Below are 18462 nucleotides of genomic sequence, written 5' to 3'. Positions count from 1 at the left end.
ACTGAGCTCTCCACCTCCCCCCCCCCAGGAACAAGAGCATTCTGCCTGGAGGCTTTCCCTGCTGAGCAGGGTGCCAAGCCAGGTAAGCGTCCCCCTCATGCCCAGACCCCACACCCAAATCCCCCTCACTTCCCTCCCCCTGCCAAGACCCCGCATTCTCAGCTTGCTCTGACACCCTGCCCCAAGTCCCCTTCTCCCTCCTGGTCCAGTGGGTTTTTTGTTTTTGTGGTTTTTGTTTTGCGGTGTGTGTGTGTGTGTGTGTGTGTGTGTGTGCGCGCGTGCGTGCGCATGCATGCATGCGCTCAACAAAAAAATCCTTGGTGTTCCCCATAAAAAAATTGTTTGGTGTTCCTCAGACTTAAAAAGTTTAAGAAATACTGGGTTAGACATTTGGGTTGTGGGCTTTAGGGTCTTTTCTGATGTGTTTTTGGGAGGAGGGGTCTCAACAACAATAAAGGACACACCGATAAAAGATTAAAGAGCTACAGTAACCATCTGCAATTTCAAGGCAATAGGAAATTGGGTAGTTGGGAGTGAGGTCTCCATCTTTATGGCCAGCCAAAGTAAAAATGTTGAAACTTGACTCATCTCCAGACAAAGATGCTATTTGCAGTAGGTGTTGTGGTCAAGAGGCATTTCTGATCTTCTCAGGGCTGTCAAGATCAAAAGCTGGTCTCTTTCACAAACAGAAGATGGGCCATTAAAAGACGCCATCTCTCCCACCTTGTCTTTCTAGTATCTTAGAGATGCTATACAAAAAGAATTAGCAAGCTTTAGATTTAGCCTGGATGTGAGGACTTAGAGAGAAGTCCAAGTTGAAGATGAAGGCCAGGTTATAGGCTGGAGGGACAGAGAGCTCTGCTTTGGTTGTGTTGAGGTTGGCAGTTGACATCCACAAGGAGATTTCACAGACAAAAGTCAAAATTTCAGTTTTGCAGAACACAACAGCCAACTGGAGCTGCCTAAGCTGTATTTGCAGCAGACAGAGAGGGTGAGCTAGGGCAGACATTGCGATGAGAGGAAGAGGCAAAGAGAGGTAAGACTGATGGATAATGAAGCAGGGAGAGAACTAATAACTAAATCAATGGATGGGCAGAGAGAGAGAAAAGAGAAGGCTGAGAACAGACATGAATCCTCAATTCTGATTGACTGGAAGGCACAGGAAGGCCAACACTCTGGGCAGTTGGGTACAATGGATACTGCTGAAAGAGACCAGGAATGGTCAGCAAGAGAGAAAGGTAGGGCAGAGACTATACTTGGTAAAAAGCAAGTCAAGTGAATAGCCAGGGCTCGACAAATAATACAATCTACTCACCCATGGTGAGTAGATTGCAACCTGGAAGAGCCGGGTTCAGGCGATCTGCGCATGGTTCGGCAAGCCCTGTGAATAGCCATTTTGGCAAGCAAGACAATTCAGCCAGGGCTATAAGTCAATTGAAGAGATGAGGGTGAGGAAACTTGCAGTAAAGGCATGTGACTCATTTTCCATATGGAAGTTGGTGTTCCAGAGAGAGAGAGAGAGAGAGAGCAAATGTGCCTGCAGTCAAAGCCAGAGAAGTGGATAGGCAGGAGATACATGAAAAGAATTTTTCAATTCATGTAAAACAAGTACTGTACTACAATCTCTATCACGAAAATTGAACTTATAAATGAAAAATTATGGACAAAAAACTGGATTCCAAAATAAAAATGTTAAACTTCACAGCCTACAAGTCCACTCAGTCCTATTTCTTGTTCAGCCAATAGCTCAGAAAAACAAGTTTGTTTACATTTGCAGGAGAAAATGCTTCTCACAATTTGACCTGAAAGTAAGAATAGGTATTTCCATGGCACAGTTGTAGACAGCATCTCATATTTACTTGCCAGATGTAAATATTGTGCCCAGAAAGGGCAAGGTCATGAGCAGACGGGGGGGGGGGGGGGGGGTGCCAACCCTCCGAGCTGCACAAAGCACACAGTGTGGCACTACAGCAATAATTTAAAGGGCCCAAGTCTGGGATCAAATTTACAACCAGTGTCCCAGGAGTAAAATGTTGCTGATACTATCAAAATCCTGAGCAAGTTAATCCTCTCCCTGATCATTTTGCTATTACTATAATATTCTATCTTCAAGGGTTATCACCGACCCTAGTCTCAAACAAAGGACGTTTTAATGTATAACTGGAAAGCACTCAGACACTATGATAATGAGTACAGTATAAGGACCTACACAAAATAGATGAGTGACCTTTGAGAAAGCAAAAATAATGTGTGATCAAACCAATTCACAACTTCCAGTTAGTTTTGGTGTGATGTGGGGAGATTGGAAATTTGTATAGTTTATATTCAGCCATCCACACCATGGTGTATTGGGGAATTATGACTGAAGCCCTTCAAGTTAATTTATTTTTCTGAATGAGCCAAAATTATAGGAATGCGGGGGTTTGAAGCATTGGATTGAATTCAAAAGACACATTAATTTCCACTGGGAAATTACTGTTTCACCATTTTGTGTAATTAGAAGAGAAAAATGAAAAACAATTTCAGAAAAGAATTCCCAGCAGCAAAATTTAGGGGAGGGGGATCGCAGGCTATGTATTGGACAGGAACGCAAGATTGAATTTTGCTGTTTTGTTTTGCTATAAAACACAGAAATGGTGTAACACTAAATTACTCTTCTAAAACTGGCTCCAGCAACACTGAACATCTGTCAGACAGAGGGCTGTGGTTTAGAAGTCAGAACCAGGGATTAGAAGTCAGGTGCCTTCACATGTATTCCTCAGTCTGCTAGGGATCCATTTGATAGAAACTTAGGCAAATCACTTAAAATCTTTTAGCCTTAAGTTTCCTATCTTTTAAAGGGGTTGGGGGAAGGGGAGTCACGTGGGGAGTCACAAGGTACAATTAATAGTTGCAAAACTTTTGAGATCCCTGGATGCAAAGGACATTAGACATAGTTGTACAATGAAATGGTCTTTTATGGTGATGCTCAGAGGAGGGTGGGTTGCCAAGCATTAATACACTTAAGCCTTTTCTATGTGAGTACTTCTAACAGAACTATAGTACCAATACTACTGAACAAATGTAGCCAATGGGGCTGGGCTACATCGGCTGGGAACCAGGAGTTCCAAATCTCTTAACATGGAAAAGATCTTGGAGCCAAATGCAGGTGGTAAGGCTTGGGACATTCATACATCCACTATCTCTATGCACTGGTCCTACAAACTGAAAAAGAAAAATCCGTTTCTAGGGTCAACCACTTGGCACCGCTCACAAGTAATGAACAAAATTTACATTCAAGAAGAATCACAAACCCTTCAACAGGCAGACACTACTTTTCTGCCGCAAAGTGGCATTTGACAGTCCTTACAATAGAGATGCTTTTTAAAATATAGGACGAAGAGAATAGGTACAGCTGGCAAAGCTTTGGAAAAGGGGAATGGGGAAGTTAGCAAGAAGGACTGGTGTGCTCTTATGCTGCATAGTCTCAGAGACAGACAAACATTAGAATGTTGCAGCTCTAATTCAAACAAAATCATTCTGGGGAGCCAGTGTCCCCATCAGCACTCACAGGCCAGCACCCTACAGGTTTCATGTATCCTACCCCCATTCTGTGGGCTAGAAGTAAGGTCCCTGGTCATATGGGGCACACTAGACCTACATGGCAGGGACTGAGGAGTTAAGCACTGGCCAGGCCAATCGAATTCAGTATCAGAGAGATTTCCAGTGTGTTCCCTCGACACATCCCCCAACACTTTGCATCAAGAGGTCATGCCAAAGAGATAAGTCCGTGTCTTCCACAGTATCAACTTGATCTCATTTCAGAGGCACTTCAGAAACGTGGGGGGATTTGTACTTTTTCTTTCACAACCCCAGCGAGAGGAGGTGAGATTTATTAATATGGTCACAGCAGATCACCATGGTAACATGCAATCCCAACAGTGACTGAATCCACAGTCACTGAGCTCTCTGTGCTGCCTCTGAACAGAAGCCGAATGGATGGCTCCTTGGAATGGGGCTGAAACGAAGCTTATTAACAGGGTAAACTCTGTACAACTCTCTCCCTGCTCCATGCTGGAGCAAGCAAGAAGAAATGGGGTGAGGAAATGGAAAGAGAGAGTGGGAAGAGGAGAGGGAAATAGACAAAATAACAAAAATGGGAAGGGGGTTGGGTTTAGAGGATTTACGCCTGCCCTGCCTCCATTCATCAAAAATGCTACCTGGCTTGAGAAATGCCAGCGACTCCTTTAACCTGACAGCACGAGGGAAGAGACCAAAATGTTTTCCTTAGGAGGAGCAGGCTGTGGTTTGGGAGGTGTCGGGGGGAGGGGACTTTTGGCATCTGTGCTGCAGAAGATGTACTTGGACTGTTGCTTTTTGGAAGCAATGGGTTTAGCTGGAACAGCAGGAAAAGAGAAGAGCAGAAGAGGTCTGAAGAGTTTAGGAGGGGCAGGGGAGGAAGGGAACAGGAAATGGGACAGGTCTGTGCATTCGGTTTCTCTTGACACCACTGAATCAGTGTGAGGGCTGCTGGTTCTCTGGTGCCCCTCTGGAAATCCGGCAGTGCAGTGCACAGTGCAGATAGACACTCGGGATTCTCCTTCTACTGCGGCTGTCCTGCTGGCTGTCGAGCTGAAGGGGCTGAGAGAGAGGGGCAACAACTTGCTGCCCGACAGCGTCTCCACGCCTCCTAAGTATGCCCCAAAAAATGAAAGCACTGTGCCGAGAGACCTTGCCAGGTCTCAGCTGGAGGGACTGAGACAGGGGCAGGGTGATGTGAGGAACACAGTCTCCCTTCCTTTATCCTCCTTGCCTGCCCCCCCCCCATCTCCACCCCTCTTTCCTCTCCCAGCTGGGCACGCTGCCCACGAAGCCGTGCCAAGCCACCTCTGGCCTGGAGAGGGAGATCCCAGCGATTAACTCTAGGGCATCCTGCATGGCCGTTAGATCATCAGGTTTTCGTGCAAGGCATTTTTTTCCACTCCCCCCTCTCCTTTCTATATGGCCAAGTTATAAGTCACTGAGAACAGGGGAATGGCAATAGGCCAGTTGCTCAGCTGGAGAGCCCAGCTCTCCTTTGGCTCCAGGCACAAGTGCAATGAGCCTGTTGGTCTCAGCTTGCCATCTAGTGGTCAATGGCCTACATGGCAAGCCACCACACCCACATTTTTTCTTCCTCTCCATTTTGTGCTTTCTCTGGTGGAGAACCCTTCCCACAGCATGTCAGCCCCTGCCTCCTCTACTGGCCTTCCCTTCCAAGCACTGAGAGCAACGTGGCATCCAGCTGCGGCAGTCTTAGTGGCAGAGCATCTGTTGCACGCTTTATGCAAGATTGGCAGAGATTTATATAGTGTTTTGCTCTTGATTCTGGAAGGAGTAAGCTCTGGAGGAACAGACTCCTGTGCTAGGCAGACTACGTACATTCCTGGAATTGTTAAACAGCTGCTCATTTCTGGCCTGAACACACATGCGAGTCAATAAGAGCACGCGGGACACTAACACCACAAAGCAGTTTACTCTTTGGGTCAGAGTGAAATGCTGTTTGAAAGGGCTGTCTGAAGATTACACCCATGAACGTCTGTAGGAGGAGCAGACAGCACAGGCAGAGTCACTTTGGAAGGGTCAGGATGGATCTTGCATGCAGATGGCATGGGTCCTTTGAAAGAGATTCCAGGTGGATCAGGAAAATTATGCTACATGCTAAACATGAACCTGCTTCTATAGAGCTGTAAGTGGCTCAGCATTTCTATTTTTTTTAAATCAAGCCTTGTGGCCTCCTTTAAGGTGCTTAGTGCTCTCAGCTCCCACTGTCTTTGCCAAATTTGGGGTTCTCAGCACCTTACAGGATCTGGCACCAACAGAGACCAGATGCTCACTAAGAGACTCAGCATTCTTTTATGCCGATCAGCAGCTACACAACTGAGGCTCTGCATAGGTCTCCAATGCTGCTGGAGGTTTGATGCAGCTCAGGTAGGCACACCTGTGCTTGCTTTAGTCTAACAAGTGTGGCTGAAAATAGCAAAGACGCAGCAACACAGATGTCAGCATGGGCTAGCAACCCGAGTCAACAGCCAGAGTTCCAGCTGTGTTTTTACAACTACTGCTACTTTTAGCCATGCTAACTAGATTAAAGGTAGCAGAGGATATCTACATAGCATAGGCATACACCGTGTGTGCCTGTGTGTATGTGCATGTGCACTTACGTGCAAGTCCAGATTAAGCAATTTATCCATGCATCGAAGAGGTGTGCTGAGAACAGTTGAAATTCTTCATGCCATTTGGCTACTGATAGTGGATTTACCATAATCCCCGAGCAGCAGGCTCTACTAATTAGGATCAGGTAGAGTGGATCAACTTGAAAAAAATTGACCCAAACTGGGAATCTAATAATCCCAGGAGGTCAAAAGAAAAAGTCAACCTGGGTTAGGTTTGAATGGATGGACTAGATTAAGGGGCTCAGTTCAGCCCTAACCATTACTGATCTTTCTAAAGTTCTCAGCATTGACAAATGGGCTCTGATTTTCCACAAAAGCTCTGTGCCCATTTAGGAAGCTGAACAAAACAGCAAGATGTGCTCAGAATGTAGCAGTTAATGCAAAGGGGAGGTTACCCTTTTGAAAATCTGTCTCTAAAGTCTATTATTAATTCTCTCAGTGAGTTAGCCTAGTGAACTTTTGGAAGGGTGTCAGAATGGAACTGCTGAACCTTTTGATGTTTGCTCATCGCTAGTTTTCATTCATTGCATAATGGATTATTTATTAATTAATAACGAGTATCTAAAATTGTGCCAACGCTTGCCCTTCCAAGCTGGCAAATTACATTACAGAATTAAAGAGAAAGAAAAACAAAAGGAAAAAATGGACCAAAAAAGACCTGTGTTTGTAACTTAATTTAATTGTGCTACACTAGGAAGAAAACTAAGCAAGGATTGGCACCAATCCTCAGGGTAAACAAGGAAATAGCCTATTTCAGGGTACAGCAGTGTCGACCAATTCCAAGGAGTGAGCCCTACTTGAAATGATCAATGTAAATGTCTCTCAATGTGTTTTATTTGCCTTTCCTCCCCCTCCACACACACCTTTTTTTTTTATAGGACTATTAAGATAGAGCGTCTCAAATCCTATCTATACTATATTTTGTCGTCTAGAATTCTAGGTTGATACATACCCATTTTAAAAACACAATTTTGCAGCTATAAATTGGTCAAGGCTATGCTATGAGTAAATCTAGCTCAGCAAGGATGTGACTTAGGTTTCACACTCCTAAGCATTTGCTTGCACCATTGGACTAAGCTTGTTTTTAAGAGACAAGGTGAGTGAGGTAATATCTTTTATTGGACCATTTTCTAGTGGTGAGAGAGACAAGCCTTCAAGTCACGCAGAGGTCTATCAGTGTCAGTTGCAAGATATTAAAGAGATGCACAGTTTTTAACACCAAGTTCCAAACACTTCAGGAAAGTTGTGGCACATTTCAGGCTGTGTTTAAATGAGGATGGTTGTAAAGGCTCTGATTGTTAGTGTTTTGGAAAATATTAACAAGATAATGCCGACCCTACGACCTCTCTTCTGGCTGGTGTTCTCAGTGCAGGATTGGCAAGAAAAGCCCCAATCTTACTAAAACGCTTATCTTGTTTGCTCTGTTTTCTGCCACAAAGCAAACAGCCTAATTTGTGCCTTTTTAAATCTTACAACATACTACTCTCACCTTTGTGAATATGTACAAATTGTATCCTTGTTTTTGTCTCCCATAAAAAAGCAATCCCCCAAAACATACAATTTAATATTTGACCAGAGAGACCAGAACATTTTAATGCTGAAAAAATTCACAAAAAGTCAGTTTAAATGCTCTGTGATCAGACTCATCCTATGCCTACCCTATAGCCTGAATCGGCCCACTAAGGGTACATCTACACTGCAAGGCTATTTTGGGATACCAAATAGAACCCTGCGTCTTTTGAACACATCCGCTATAGCGAAATATAGCGTACGCACTATTTCAGCATCCCTGTAAATGTTGTTGCATGAGGGATAAGGGATGTCTCGAAATAGTGTGTAGATGCGCCAAATTTTGAACTAGCCTATTCTGAAAAATAATTGAAATAAGATTTGCATAGCACAAATTGCGTATCTCATTTTGAGGTAAGGGTGCAGTGTAGACACACTCTTAACAGTCGATTTAGCTGGTCTAATTAAGACCTGCCAAATTGACTGCGGATCATTTTACCTTAGATGAGAACAGTAAGAGTCTCCCATTAGCTCACTGAGGATCGGAAAAATAGACAGTATTGGATATAATTCCATGAACAAATTTAGAAGCCTAGTGTCTAACAAGATCCCACAGTAACCTGAGCTAAGGTACATCAATTCCACATAGTCGACCTAAGCTATTGAGCTCCAGCTATCTGAGGGAGTGTAGATGTAACCTAAGACTTCTTTCTTTCTAGCCTCCATGAATGACAGAAAACAAAGGAAACTTGTGATTTTTAGTATAACTAATTACTTCAGTGAAAACTAATAGACTAAAGCCATATCTATCTGGCTGTTGCTCTTAGCACTGAAGGTATGGTAATTCTTTTCAATTCATCAACATATCTTAGCTTATAACTCACATTCCACATTTAGTCTAGGTTAAACAGTAGCACCACATTAGTTTTTAGTATTAAAATGTAATGAAAACAAAATTCAGCTGAATACACTTTAATCTTGTTAAACACTAGGCTTCTAAATTTGTTCATGGAATTATATCCAATACGATCTGTTTTTTCCAATCTTGAACTTTTAGAGCAGGAAAAGAGACTGGAAAGGAGATCAGCTTCTTTTCTAGATCAGTAAAATAAAGCAGGAAAAAAAGAGCACACTTGGAATCACAATGTATAGTGCTAGGAGTCCAGGGGTTAAACTTACTTATTGTGCAAAGCAAACTTTGTGAAGTAAGCCTCGCATCTGACATCATGGTGTCATAAGACAAATCCACAAACAAAACAAATTTACAACCCCATTTCCTGTAACTTTAGAGATGGGAAGGAGGTGGATCAAGGACAAGGGATCTACCTTGTCCACCCACATACAGCACTTTTCACCACTACAGCCTTATGATTGCAATTCTCTAAAGTGAGGATGCAAACGGTATACATGGGTGGCCAGCTGCAAGCGCTATGAACATACCTCAGGCATAGCATCTCCAAAGCAGATAACCTACAAAGGTAGTTGTACTAGACTAGCAAGCCACCTGGACAGATGGGCATTACAGGGAAGAAAAATGAGCAGTGGGCAGTACGAATGACTGATTTTAAACTATTTCACCTAAATCTAGGGCCACCAACAGGAAATCTGGGCTGCTCTGTATTATTTATTATTTTATAGCACATTTTGCACATGTGGCACTTGACAGACAAATAAGAAACGCCGTTCCTGACTAGAAGCGCTCACGATTTATAGCTCCGATCCTGTACTGAGGTTTTAACACTGACCCTACCACAAAGGAATCCTCCCTTTTCTCCCCCACTTGTGAAACCCATTTTCTGAGCTACTTTGGACAAGCAGGAGTGAACACAATCACAAGATTCAGGCTGCTGATGAAGGAGGTGAAGCCCTCTTACTGAAACAGTGAAACAGAGCCCAGCAGGTTCCAGAAAGCCCTGCAAATCACATGCTGCATGTTCTTCCTTTTCTCTTGTTGCTGTGCTCTCCTGTTAATACAACCCGGAAGCACAGGAGCATATTTGAGCTAGTTTAGCCTACCAACGGTCCACAGGAGAAAAAATTAGCCAGAGCCTTCAAGCCATCCATGCACTGGTAACACAGCATTAAGGATTAAATCATTCTTGTGCCGAACCAGAGAGCTGCCCCACAGATACAGTTCTCATGGAGGTTGGCAGGCTCAGTGTGACATGCTTCACAGCAGACAATCTGCCTCAGGCCATGAAAAAAAGCCTTTTGATTCTTCTCAACAGTTATTCATTAGCGTCCCTGCTTACCGGTTCCCGGCCATCCATAGCCTCCATCCAAAGCCTTCTGTCCTCTTCAGAAAGTGCTTGCATGGTGATCACACCAGGCCTGTGTAGAAGAAAGAAACACTGCAGTGAAAAAGAGGTATTAAAAAAAAATCAAATTCATCAGGTGAACCAGGCAGAAGAAGATAAATTTAGGATAAAGTTCGAAAAAAGATACCCTTAGTGTGCCACACCTGGACTTTGAAACATATTAAAATTAATCCTCAAGGCATCTACCCAGTGATTTACAGGAGAACTAATATATTATTGGAATAGGATATTTGACAACAAATTCTTCTTTTGCTTAGCTTGGTGCAACTCTAGTGGCTTCAGTGGTACCGCACAGTTGTAACTGACAGCGGATCATGGGCCATGAAGTTTGCTGAAGGTATCCAATAAACAAGAAGCAAGCTGGTTTCAATAATGAATCCAAGGACATCCGAGGGCTCACAGTAGCCTAGGCACAAACACCAGACAAAAACTGCTGCTTCATTGGAATGAAGCTTCAGTGAAACTTTCACCTTGAATTATGAGGTACAAATATCTCCACAAACTTCCGCAGCTGCATATTGCTACTACAAGTCCAACTTTATACGCAGCCGCACTAGAGATACTTTAGGTTAAAAGAAAGTTTGATGTCAATGTCCGTGACAGATTGTGATCACTCATTCTAATTCATGGATTGCTGCTCTCCAGCATGGGAATTCTATTTTATTCAGTATAGGCAACCAGAAGGTTTTGCTGGCATTCACCCCTCTACCACACCCAAACAAAGGGAAATGCTGATCACTTAAGAAATTAGCATGTTGCCTCCTCCAATGAGCAGAGGAGTAGAGGCAAAAGGGGATTTTTGTGTACTGCTTAGTATAAATCCTGATGAGATCTGCTGGCATTGCAACAGCAACCAGACAGGATCTGCAAGTAACTCACGAAAACAATTAACAAGTGCTTATCTGGGCATTCCTCATTTACCATGGAACTTTTCCATGTAATGGAAGTACTGGGTTTGGGTTTTTTGGTAAGTACAATCCAAGGGAAGCTTCTGTCACTCAGGTACATACAATCTTTGAACTTAGAAAGCAGAAAATTCAGATCTCTTCTTGCTTTTATACTTGTGAATTTACATATTTTCTATTCACTGCACTGCAAAATGCCCCTTCCCCATACCTACTTCTCTTCTCATTCCTTAGGCATGGTCTATAGTAGGGGATAAGTTCAAATTAAGATATGCAACTCCAGTTGCATTAATTGTATAGCTGAAGTTGACGTTAGGGATAATACATTTCAATTAATCAAATAATCGACTAGTCGATGGAATTTCCATCAACTAGTCGATAAAGGGGGTGCTTGCCATCCCATTGCACCTCTCCCTTTGAAATATTCAAGAGCCGCCTGCATTTGTACATTTCAATGAGAGGCGCAGCAGCAGGGATACCTCCACAGAGACAGTGCACTGGCTCCTGCTCCCCACTTGCTGCCTCTCTCTGATAGAAGCAGCAAGGGAGGGTGGGGGGGAGAAGCAACTGGTCAAGTGACTACTCAACTATCCAATAAGCTTATGCTTACTGAGTAGTTGACAAGTCGCTTACTTCCCTAGTCGACGTACCTTGATTCGAACTTGGCGCCATCCCCATTGCAGGAGTTCAACAGGAGAAATGCTCCTGTTGACTTCCCTTACTCATTGAGAGGGATATCAGCATCAACCGGGGGGGTGGGCGGGTACCCTCAGCATTTGATTTAGCGGGTCTTTACTAAACCTGCTAAACTGAACACCAGAATACCAACCTCTGGAGTGTCAATTCGCAAATAAGTATACATGTGCCGTTTTCTTTCCCTAATTATATCCACTTTACAAGTAGTTCTTTCCCCCATTTAATCCGGACACAACCATACCCAGAGGCTAAACTATATGACAACAGTTCTATGCTAATATTGATAAAATCACCTGAACATCTGAAATTGCTTTACAAGTAAGAGGTTCCTTAACCTCATTTTAGAGATTGGAAATAGACACAGGTGAACTGGACTGCCTAAATCACATATAGTAACCTTCACTCTGGCACTAGCACCTGCTGCAGCCCTTAGATGCCAAGGCCAGGGCAGCTTGAATTGAGAAGGGGCTTAGAATCCACCTGCAGTCAAAAAAGCTTTTAGAGAAAGAGATGAGTCAAGATGCTGAGCTGCCAGATGAACCAGAGGCTGGGTAGAAAGTGAGGTGATAAAATAAAAGAATAGGAGAATAAGGGGACTGGGAAGCGACACGGGGGACAGAAGTAAAATAGGAAAGATTTCAGGTAAGGAGTAATAGAAAATTAAAATCAAAACCTGCATATGTGAGCAGGCACTAATAGAGAACGGAAACAGAGGAAAATAAAATCTACAGACTTGGAGTATCAAGGGAAAAAATGAAAGGAAATATAATTGGTGAAAAAGAGAACTGGTCGAAGAGCTGTTAGGTGAAACCACATCTGAAAACAGTAAACAAGAAGCCTGAAGCACATGAACAGAGAGAATAACTGTTTGAACTCCAACAGTGAAGTTTAAAGATAGAGTTCAAAGATGCCTGGTGGACCAGTAAGGGCCCACAAGGTGAAGAAACCCAGCTTGTGGGTAAGCTATGTGAAAAGATTCAAGGACAGAGAAAGTTGATTATTCTCCAAAGTGAGACAGTATACTGTTAAGTAATATCTTTTATTGTTACCAAAGCATTTGGTACTAACTGCCCTGCATGTGCCAGTTCACGTAAGGGTAATGAGTTGGTAAGCTATACAGGCAGTACCCGGGTTACGTACAAGATAGGGACTGTAGGTTTGTTCTTAAGTTGAATTTGTATGTAAGTCGGAACTGGTACATATTGTAGGGGAAACTCTAGCCAAACATTTCTCCAGAGCTCAGTTTTATTCTCCCACACCTCACTTCCCTCAGTTCTTTATTCTCAAGCTGAGATGTCTGCTGAGAAAAGCCACTCCACGTCTTCCTGGTCTGCTGGGAGGGGGGGGGGGAGCACTAGCTTCGTGTCTCCCTGGTCTGCTGGGGGGAAGCAGCTAGTACGGGGTTGCCTCACCCCGTTTGTAAGTAGGGATCCGATGTAAGTCGGATCCATGTAACCCGGGGACTGCCTGTAGTTTATTATTTTAAGTAGTACATTTTTGCTAATGCTCTTTTTTTATTTCATGGTACAACTCTGGGGTTTTCCCTTATAAAGTTCTAACAGTTATAATTATACCTTTCGTCTTGTTTGCCTCTGCCTTTCCTCACAGTCAGCGTAACCTAGCTTAGCCAGATCACCACACATGCAACAGAGGGCAGGCTGGGAACAGATATCCAGCACAGTGCTCTATCCACTGGACCACACTGCCTTTATAAAAAAAAAAAAAAAAAAGACTACTGCAAAAGACTTCCACCAGTTGTTGTTGCTGTTTTTTTTTTTTTAAACTACTGGCTCCCTTTGCAGTGTTGAAACACGATTTGTTAATACAATGCACAACTAGCATAAGGCTCCCCACTATGTTTGACAGCATATAGCATGCCCAAGAACATGGATTAATTCTGCATTAGGGCAAGCAACATATGATGTGTGCTGCCAAGACCAGGGAGTGGCAGAGAGATTTGTGGAAGTGGGGCACGAAGGTTTATTTAAACAGGATATAATCTAATGATTTGGTTTTTAATTTGATCCTAAAAAATCCCAAAATGTATCCTTTCGGAAGCAGCAACTGCAAACAAATCTGAAATGGCGCCAGTCACTGACAACTTTTCTGTTCTGTACCAATATCCCAGTATAGTGCATTGCGGTTTCCAAAAGAACATCAGGGAAGCCAAGTCACATGCTACCTCATTGGGATTCAAAACAAGTAAACAGAGAGTCTAACAACTGTGCTGCTTTCACTAAGCCAGGTTATGGGAAACAGGCCTCATTCCGAATCAGTTGTTGTTTGAGATTGGGGGGGAAGCACCACCCTATGCACCTACAGGTTATTTTCAGTCCCATTACTACTATAGCTCATTTTGCGTGACTGAAATGTATTGCTTCCCTGACAACAGGAAAAACACAACTGTGCAACTGCCAGAGGCTGGGTGAGGAGCTGGAATGAATCCAGAAAAGTGAGCCGCAACACCCCTTGCAGGAATATTTGGGCATCATCACTCATCAAAATCTGACTTCCGTATCTGTATGCAGGGCAAGTGCTCCAGCCCCAGATGAGAAGGAAAAACTCATTTTGAAGGACCACTGTTCTCAGCAGCAAAACACAGTTTGTGGTGAAGAAAGTAAGGAGCACACTGACTTCACAAGCATTACTCTGGCTGCTGGCAAAGAGCATTCAACCCACCATATACCGTCCTCTTGGTATTAAACCTCCAGTACAGATGAGGGCTCTGAACACCTAAGTTTCCAACATGACCTGCTTAAAAATGGCTCAAAAGGTGAATAAAAGTTGCATGATTGTTATGAAGTCTGTTTGGCCCCTGATAATAGCAGGACCGCTGCTTGCCAATAAAACATTAGAAATTCCATATTTCTGATCCTTTTTCTTGCAGCTTTTCTGGCACTTATAAACAAGGAGCACAGAACCAAGCACAAATTGTGCAATCCATTCCCCCAACCCGGACATTGCCAATAGACAATTCACCAGGGACTCTTAACAGACACAAAGCAGATCTACCCAGTAGTGGACACAGGCTGTTCAGGCTTACAACAAGTTTAGGTCCAAGTAATCCAGGCAGAATGTATGTTATCTTTGTTAATCCCCTTGGTGACTCAGTCACTACTCACAGGCTTAGTGCTTTGGAACTTTACCTATTTTCAAATGGAGAGAAAACCACTTAAGCTTCACTCCATTTGGAAAAGAAACACACTGGAAACCCTACACCCATGCTATCAAAACTGTGTGTCTGGTAGACAAGAGGATTTAATGGAAATAGAGGAATTATCTAATGGGTGGATAATTATTAACAATACTAGAAGACTTATTCAGCTTGCCCAAGTTGGCCTGGGGAAAGTAGGGGGGGTGCCTATGCAGGCCCACCCCAGTGGTGCTCCCTGGCTGACCCGGGGGCAGGGAGAGGGCTGAACAGGCCAGCCCCAACCGTGCTTTCCATATCCAGTCTGGGGAGGAAAGGGGGACCGTGCAGGTGCTGGGGGTGACAGGGCTGTGGCTCCTGCGAGGTTGGGGGGGCCTGCACTGCTCAGCCCTGGTGGTGCTCTGGTAGGGGGGGGGGGAGAAAGCAGTGGTGGGGTCAGCAGGGCTTTCCCTCCCAGTCTAGCATTGGGGCTGGGGGAGGGGTTTGGGGCAAGGAAGGCCACTTAACTGGGCCAGTGGCCGGCAACATGGCAGGCCCTGTACCTAGTTGGCCACTCCCTCCCTAGTGTGGCTGCCCACAGTTGACGCTGCAGTATTGCATTCCTCCTACAAGCCCCTCCCTTTCCAGGCACATCCCATTTTCCTGGCACAACCAAAACCTGACCTTGCTTTGAGTTAGGAGAAGAAGCTGCATACGAAATTTGGGGGGCCTAACTCTTACTGTTTAGGAGGAATTCTTGAACAAACGGACTTGCAGACGCGTGCACAAATCTCTAAAACAGATATAATTTACTAAGTATTGACAATGAACCTTTTGCTAGAAACACATTTATGAATTGTGGCAGGTTGGTACCAACCTCTCCTTTGATGGGCAGAGATCTTATCATATACTTTTTCTAAATAAGAGCTTAAGTGAAGGGCAAACCACTCCTGAGAGAGCTCATAGGGCTGTATTCTCAACTAGATGTGTGAGTGAGAGAGAAACAAAATACGATAATTTCAGTCTCTCACCCAGGGAAGCTTTTTTTTTTGAAAAAATATGAAAGTGAAAATGTTCATTCATGAGGAGCCTGTGTCCAGACTCCCAAGAATGCTTTAGTAAAGTCTACGCATACCACGTCCACAGCTTCTCCCTTATCTAAAAGGCTTGTTATCCTATCAAAGAAAGCTATCAGATTGGTTTGACATGATTTATTCTTTACAAATCCATGCTGGATATTACCTAGCACCTTATTTATCTTCCAGATATTTGCAAATTAATTCCTTAATTATTTGCTCAATTATCTTTCCTAGTACAGAAGTTAAACTGACTGGTTTGTAGTTTCCTGGGTTGGTGTTGTTTTTTTTTTTTTTTTTTTCAAATAGATGGACATTATATTTGCTCTTTTCCAGTCTTCTGGAATCTCTGCCAACTTCCATGACTTTTTAAAGATGATAGCTAAAGGCTCAGATACATCCTCTATCAGATCCTTGAGTATTTTAAGATGCATTTCATCAGGGCCTGGTGACTTGTAGACATCTAACTTTTGCAAATAATTTTTAATTTATTCTTTTTTATTTTAATTTCTAAATCTACCCCATTTCCACTAGCACTCACTATGTTAGGCATCCTGTCACCATCAATCTCGGTGAAAACCAAAACAAAGAAGTCTTGCCATTTCCAAGTTTCCTGTTATTATTTCTCCCTCTTCACTGAGCATTGGGCCTGCCCTGTCCTTGGTCTTCCTCTTGCTTCTAATACATTTGTATATTTATGTTTTGTTTATTTTGGCTTAGTAACTGACTTTGATCTGACTGTTTTCACTTGCAATCACTTAAATCAGAACTACTCAACATGTGGCCTGTGGTGCAGTTTGCAGCCCATAGTGCAATTTGGGTTTACACAGGGCTCAACACATGGCCCACGGATGAGATCCTTTGAACATGGCCTCCAATGGGAACACACTCCACAATGGCAAGTCAGTATAATGTTCTTCTGTTGATATGCGTTTAGTAGTTAAATTCCTAGACTGTCATTGCTGTCATATGGGTGGAAATCAGGTAAATATTGCATTTTATTAATATCAGCAGAACTGACTTAAATGGGGCCTGCGTGTTGTGTAGTCTTGCCTTAATCTTTGTATTCATGCTGCTAGTGTGAAATAAGCAGTTTGCATATATTTGCATATATATTCAACCACGCTTAAGTTGCGGCCCTTGGTATGTGCTGTGAGTATCACTGTAGCCCCCAGGACTTTCAAAGTTGAGTCTCCCTGACTTAAGGCTAAAAAGCAAGATTTAATACACTTTTGTTTATTATCAAGCCCAGTGTAAACAATCGTTACCTGGGGGCATTGGGAAGCAACCCATGTACAGTACATCTCTCCCTTTCATTGATAAAGGCAGCTGATCTTACAAGCTTCCTCTGTGTGAAAAACTTTTATATAGGAGTAAAATGGATTTATTTGGGGGTTTGATCCTCTTTGGGGCTGTGTTTTTTGATGCTGTCAACAGCTTTATACCTGAGCCCACTCAGAGCTACTCTGGTTCAGCATCTGTACTACTCTGTTGTTACCTCAACTCTATGCCTTGGGTGAAGGAGACAAGAGCTTCTGGTCCAACAGGACAGAATGGGGGGGGGGTGCCAGAAGCTCTGGAAATCTCAGTGGCATCACCAGCACACCAGGTGATAGTCTCAAGAGGACCACCGTGCTCAAACCCATCACAGCTAGCATTATAGCTATTCAGGAACTCCTAATAAGGTCTTATAAGGACAATACAGGCTTTTTATGCCACACACTCACTTATGCATGGGATCAGAATTGATAAAATGTGTTTTCTCTGCCTTTAAGCAGATAAACTCTGGGTATTTACTTCAAAGTCATACATTTTAAGAATATGGGGCAGGGGACTGTGAAACAATAACAATTCTATTTATATTTCAAATGCTTTTGCGTTTTCCCTACACGCAATTCATTTGCTGAAATACACATTGGGGTGCTTTAGTATACAGAGATGCCTTCCTGATTGTGGTGCATTTTAAAAGATGTCACCACATTACTGTTTTTCTTGTTATTTGTATGGTGCCAGCAGCATGCTGGGTATTTTACAGACAAGTCTGAAGACAGTCTCTCCTAGGGATGAAATAGTGTAGTCGATTAACCGATAAGCAAAAGCTGAAGAACAGCGACTATCTTTGGGTTTTAGTTCTTACCGTCACCTGGTGGGAAGTGATCTGGGGGCAGCTGCATGACACCCCAGGGTCCAGGACTTAGCTGCTTCTCCACTGGACTCCAGTCCAGAGTCCAGTGGTAGAGTGGACTTGGGGTTCTCTATGGCTGTGTCTTGACTATATCCCTTTTTCAACAGAGGGATGTAAATTAGACACTTCAAAATTGCAAATGAAGAGGGGATTTAAATATCCCGTGCTTCATTTGCATAATCGCATAATGGCACTCTTTCGAACAAGTGCCATTTCAAAAGTAAAACGGCAGTTTAGAGGAGTCCAGGATCTTTCTAAAAAGTCTGCCATGCTCAGCAGAACCACGTCTAGACCGCGGTTTTACTTTTGAAATGGCAGTTTTTCGAAAGAGCGCTATGACACGATTATGCAAATGAAGCTCAGAATATTTAAATCCCCGCTTCATTTGCAATTTCAAAATATCTAATTTACATCCCTCTGTCAAAAGAGAGATGTAGTCTAGACACAGC

The 18462-nt window shown here is 43.3% G+C and overlaps 1 protein-coding gene across 2 annotated transcripts in view; it reads right to left on the bottom strand.

The window, feature by feature from the left end:
- Positions 1-18462, bottom strand: part of ARHGAP26 (Rho GTPase activating protein 26) — a 352726-nt gene that overhangs the window by 208561 nt on the left and 125703 nt on the right. For both annotated transcript variants that reach the window (XM_006128543.5, XM_014576262.4), the window contains exon 11: positions 9956-10034. In XM_006128543.5, the coding sequence (XP_006128605.1) occupies positions 9956-10034 (79 nt within the window). The remainder of the gene's footprint in view (positions 1-9955; positions 10035-18462) is intronic.

This window comes from Pelodiscus sinensis, chromosome 16, assembly GCF_052426305.1.
Source record: "Pelodiscus sinensis isolate ZL-2025 chromosome 16, ASM5242630v1, whole genome shotgun sequence".
Classification (NCBI taxonomy): domain Eukaryota; kingdom Metazoa; phylum Chordata; order Testudines; family Trionychidae; genus Pelodiscus; species Pelodiscus sinensis.
The sequence above is the reverse complement of the archived record's forward strand: the minus strand, read 5'-3'. Positions and strand labels throughout refer to the sequence as shown.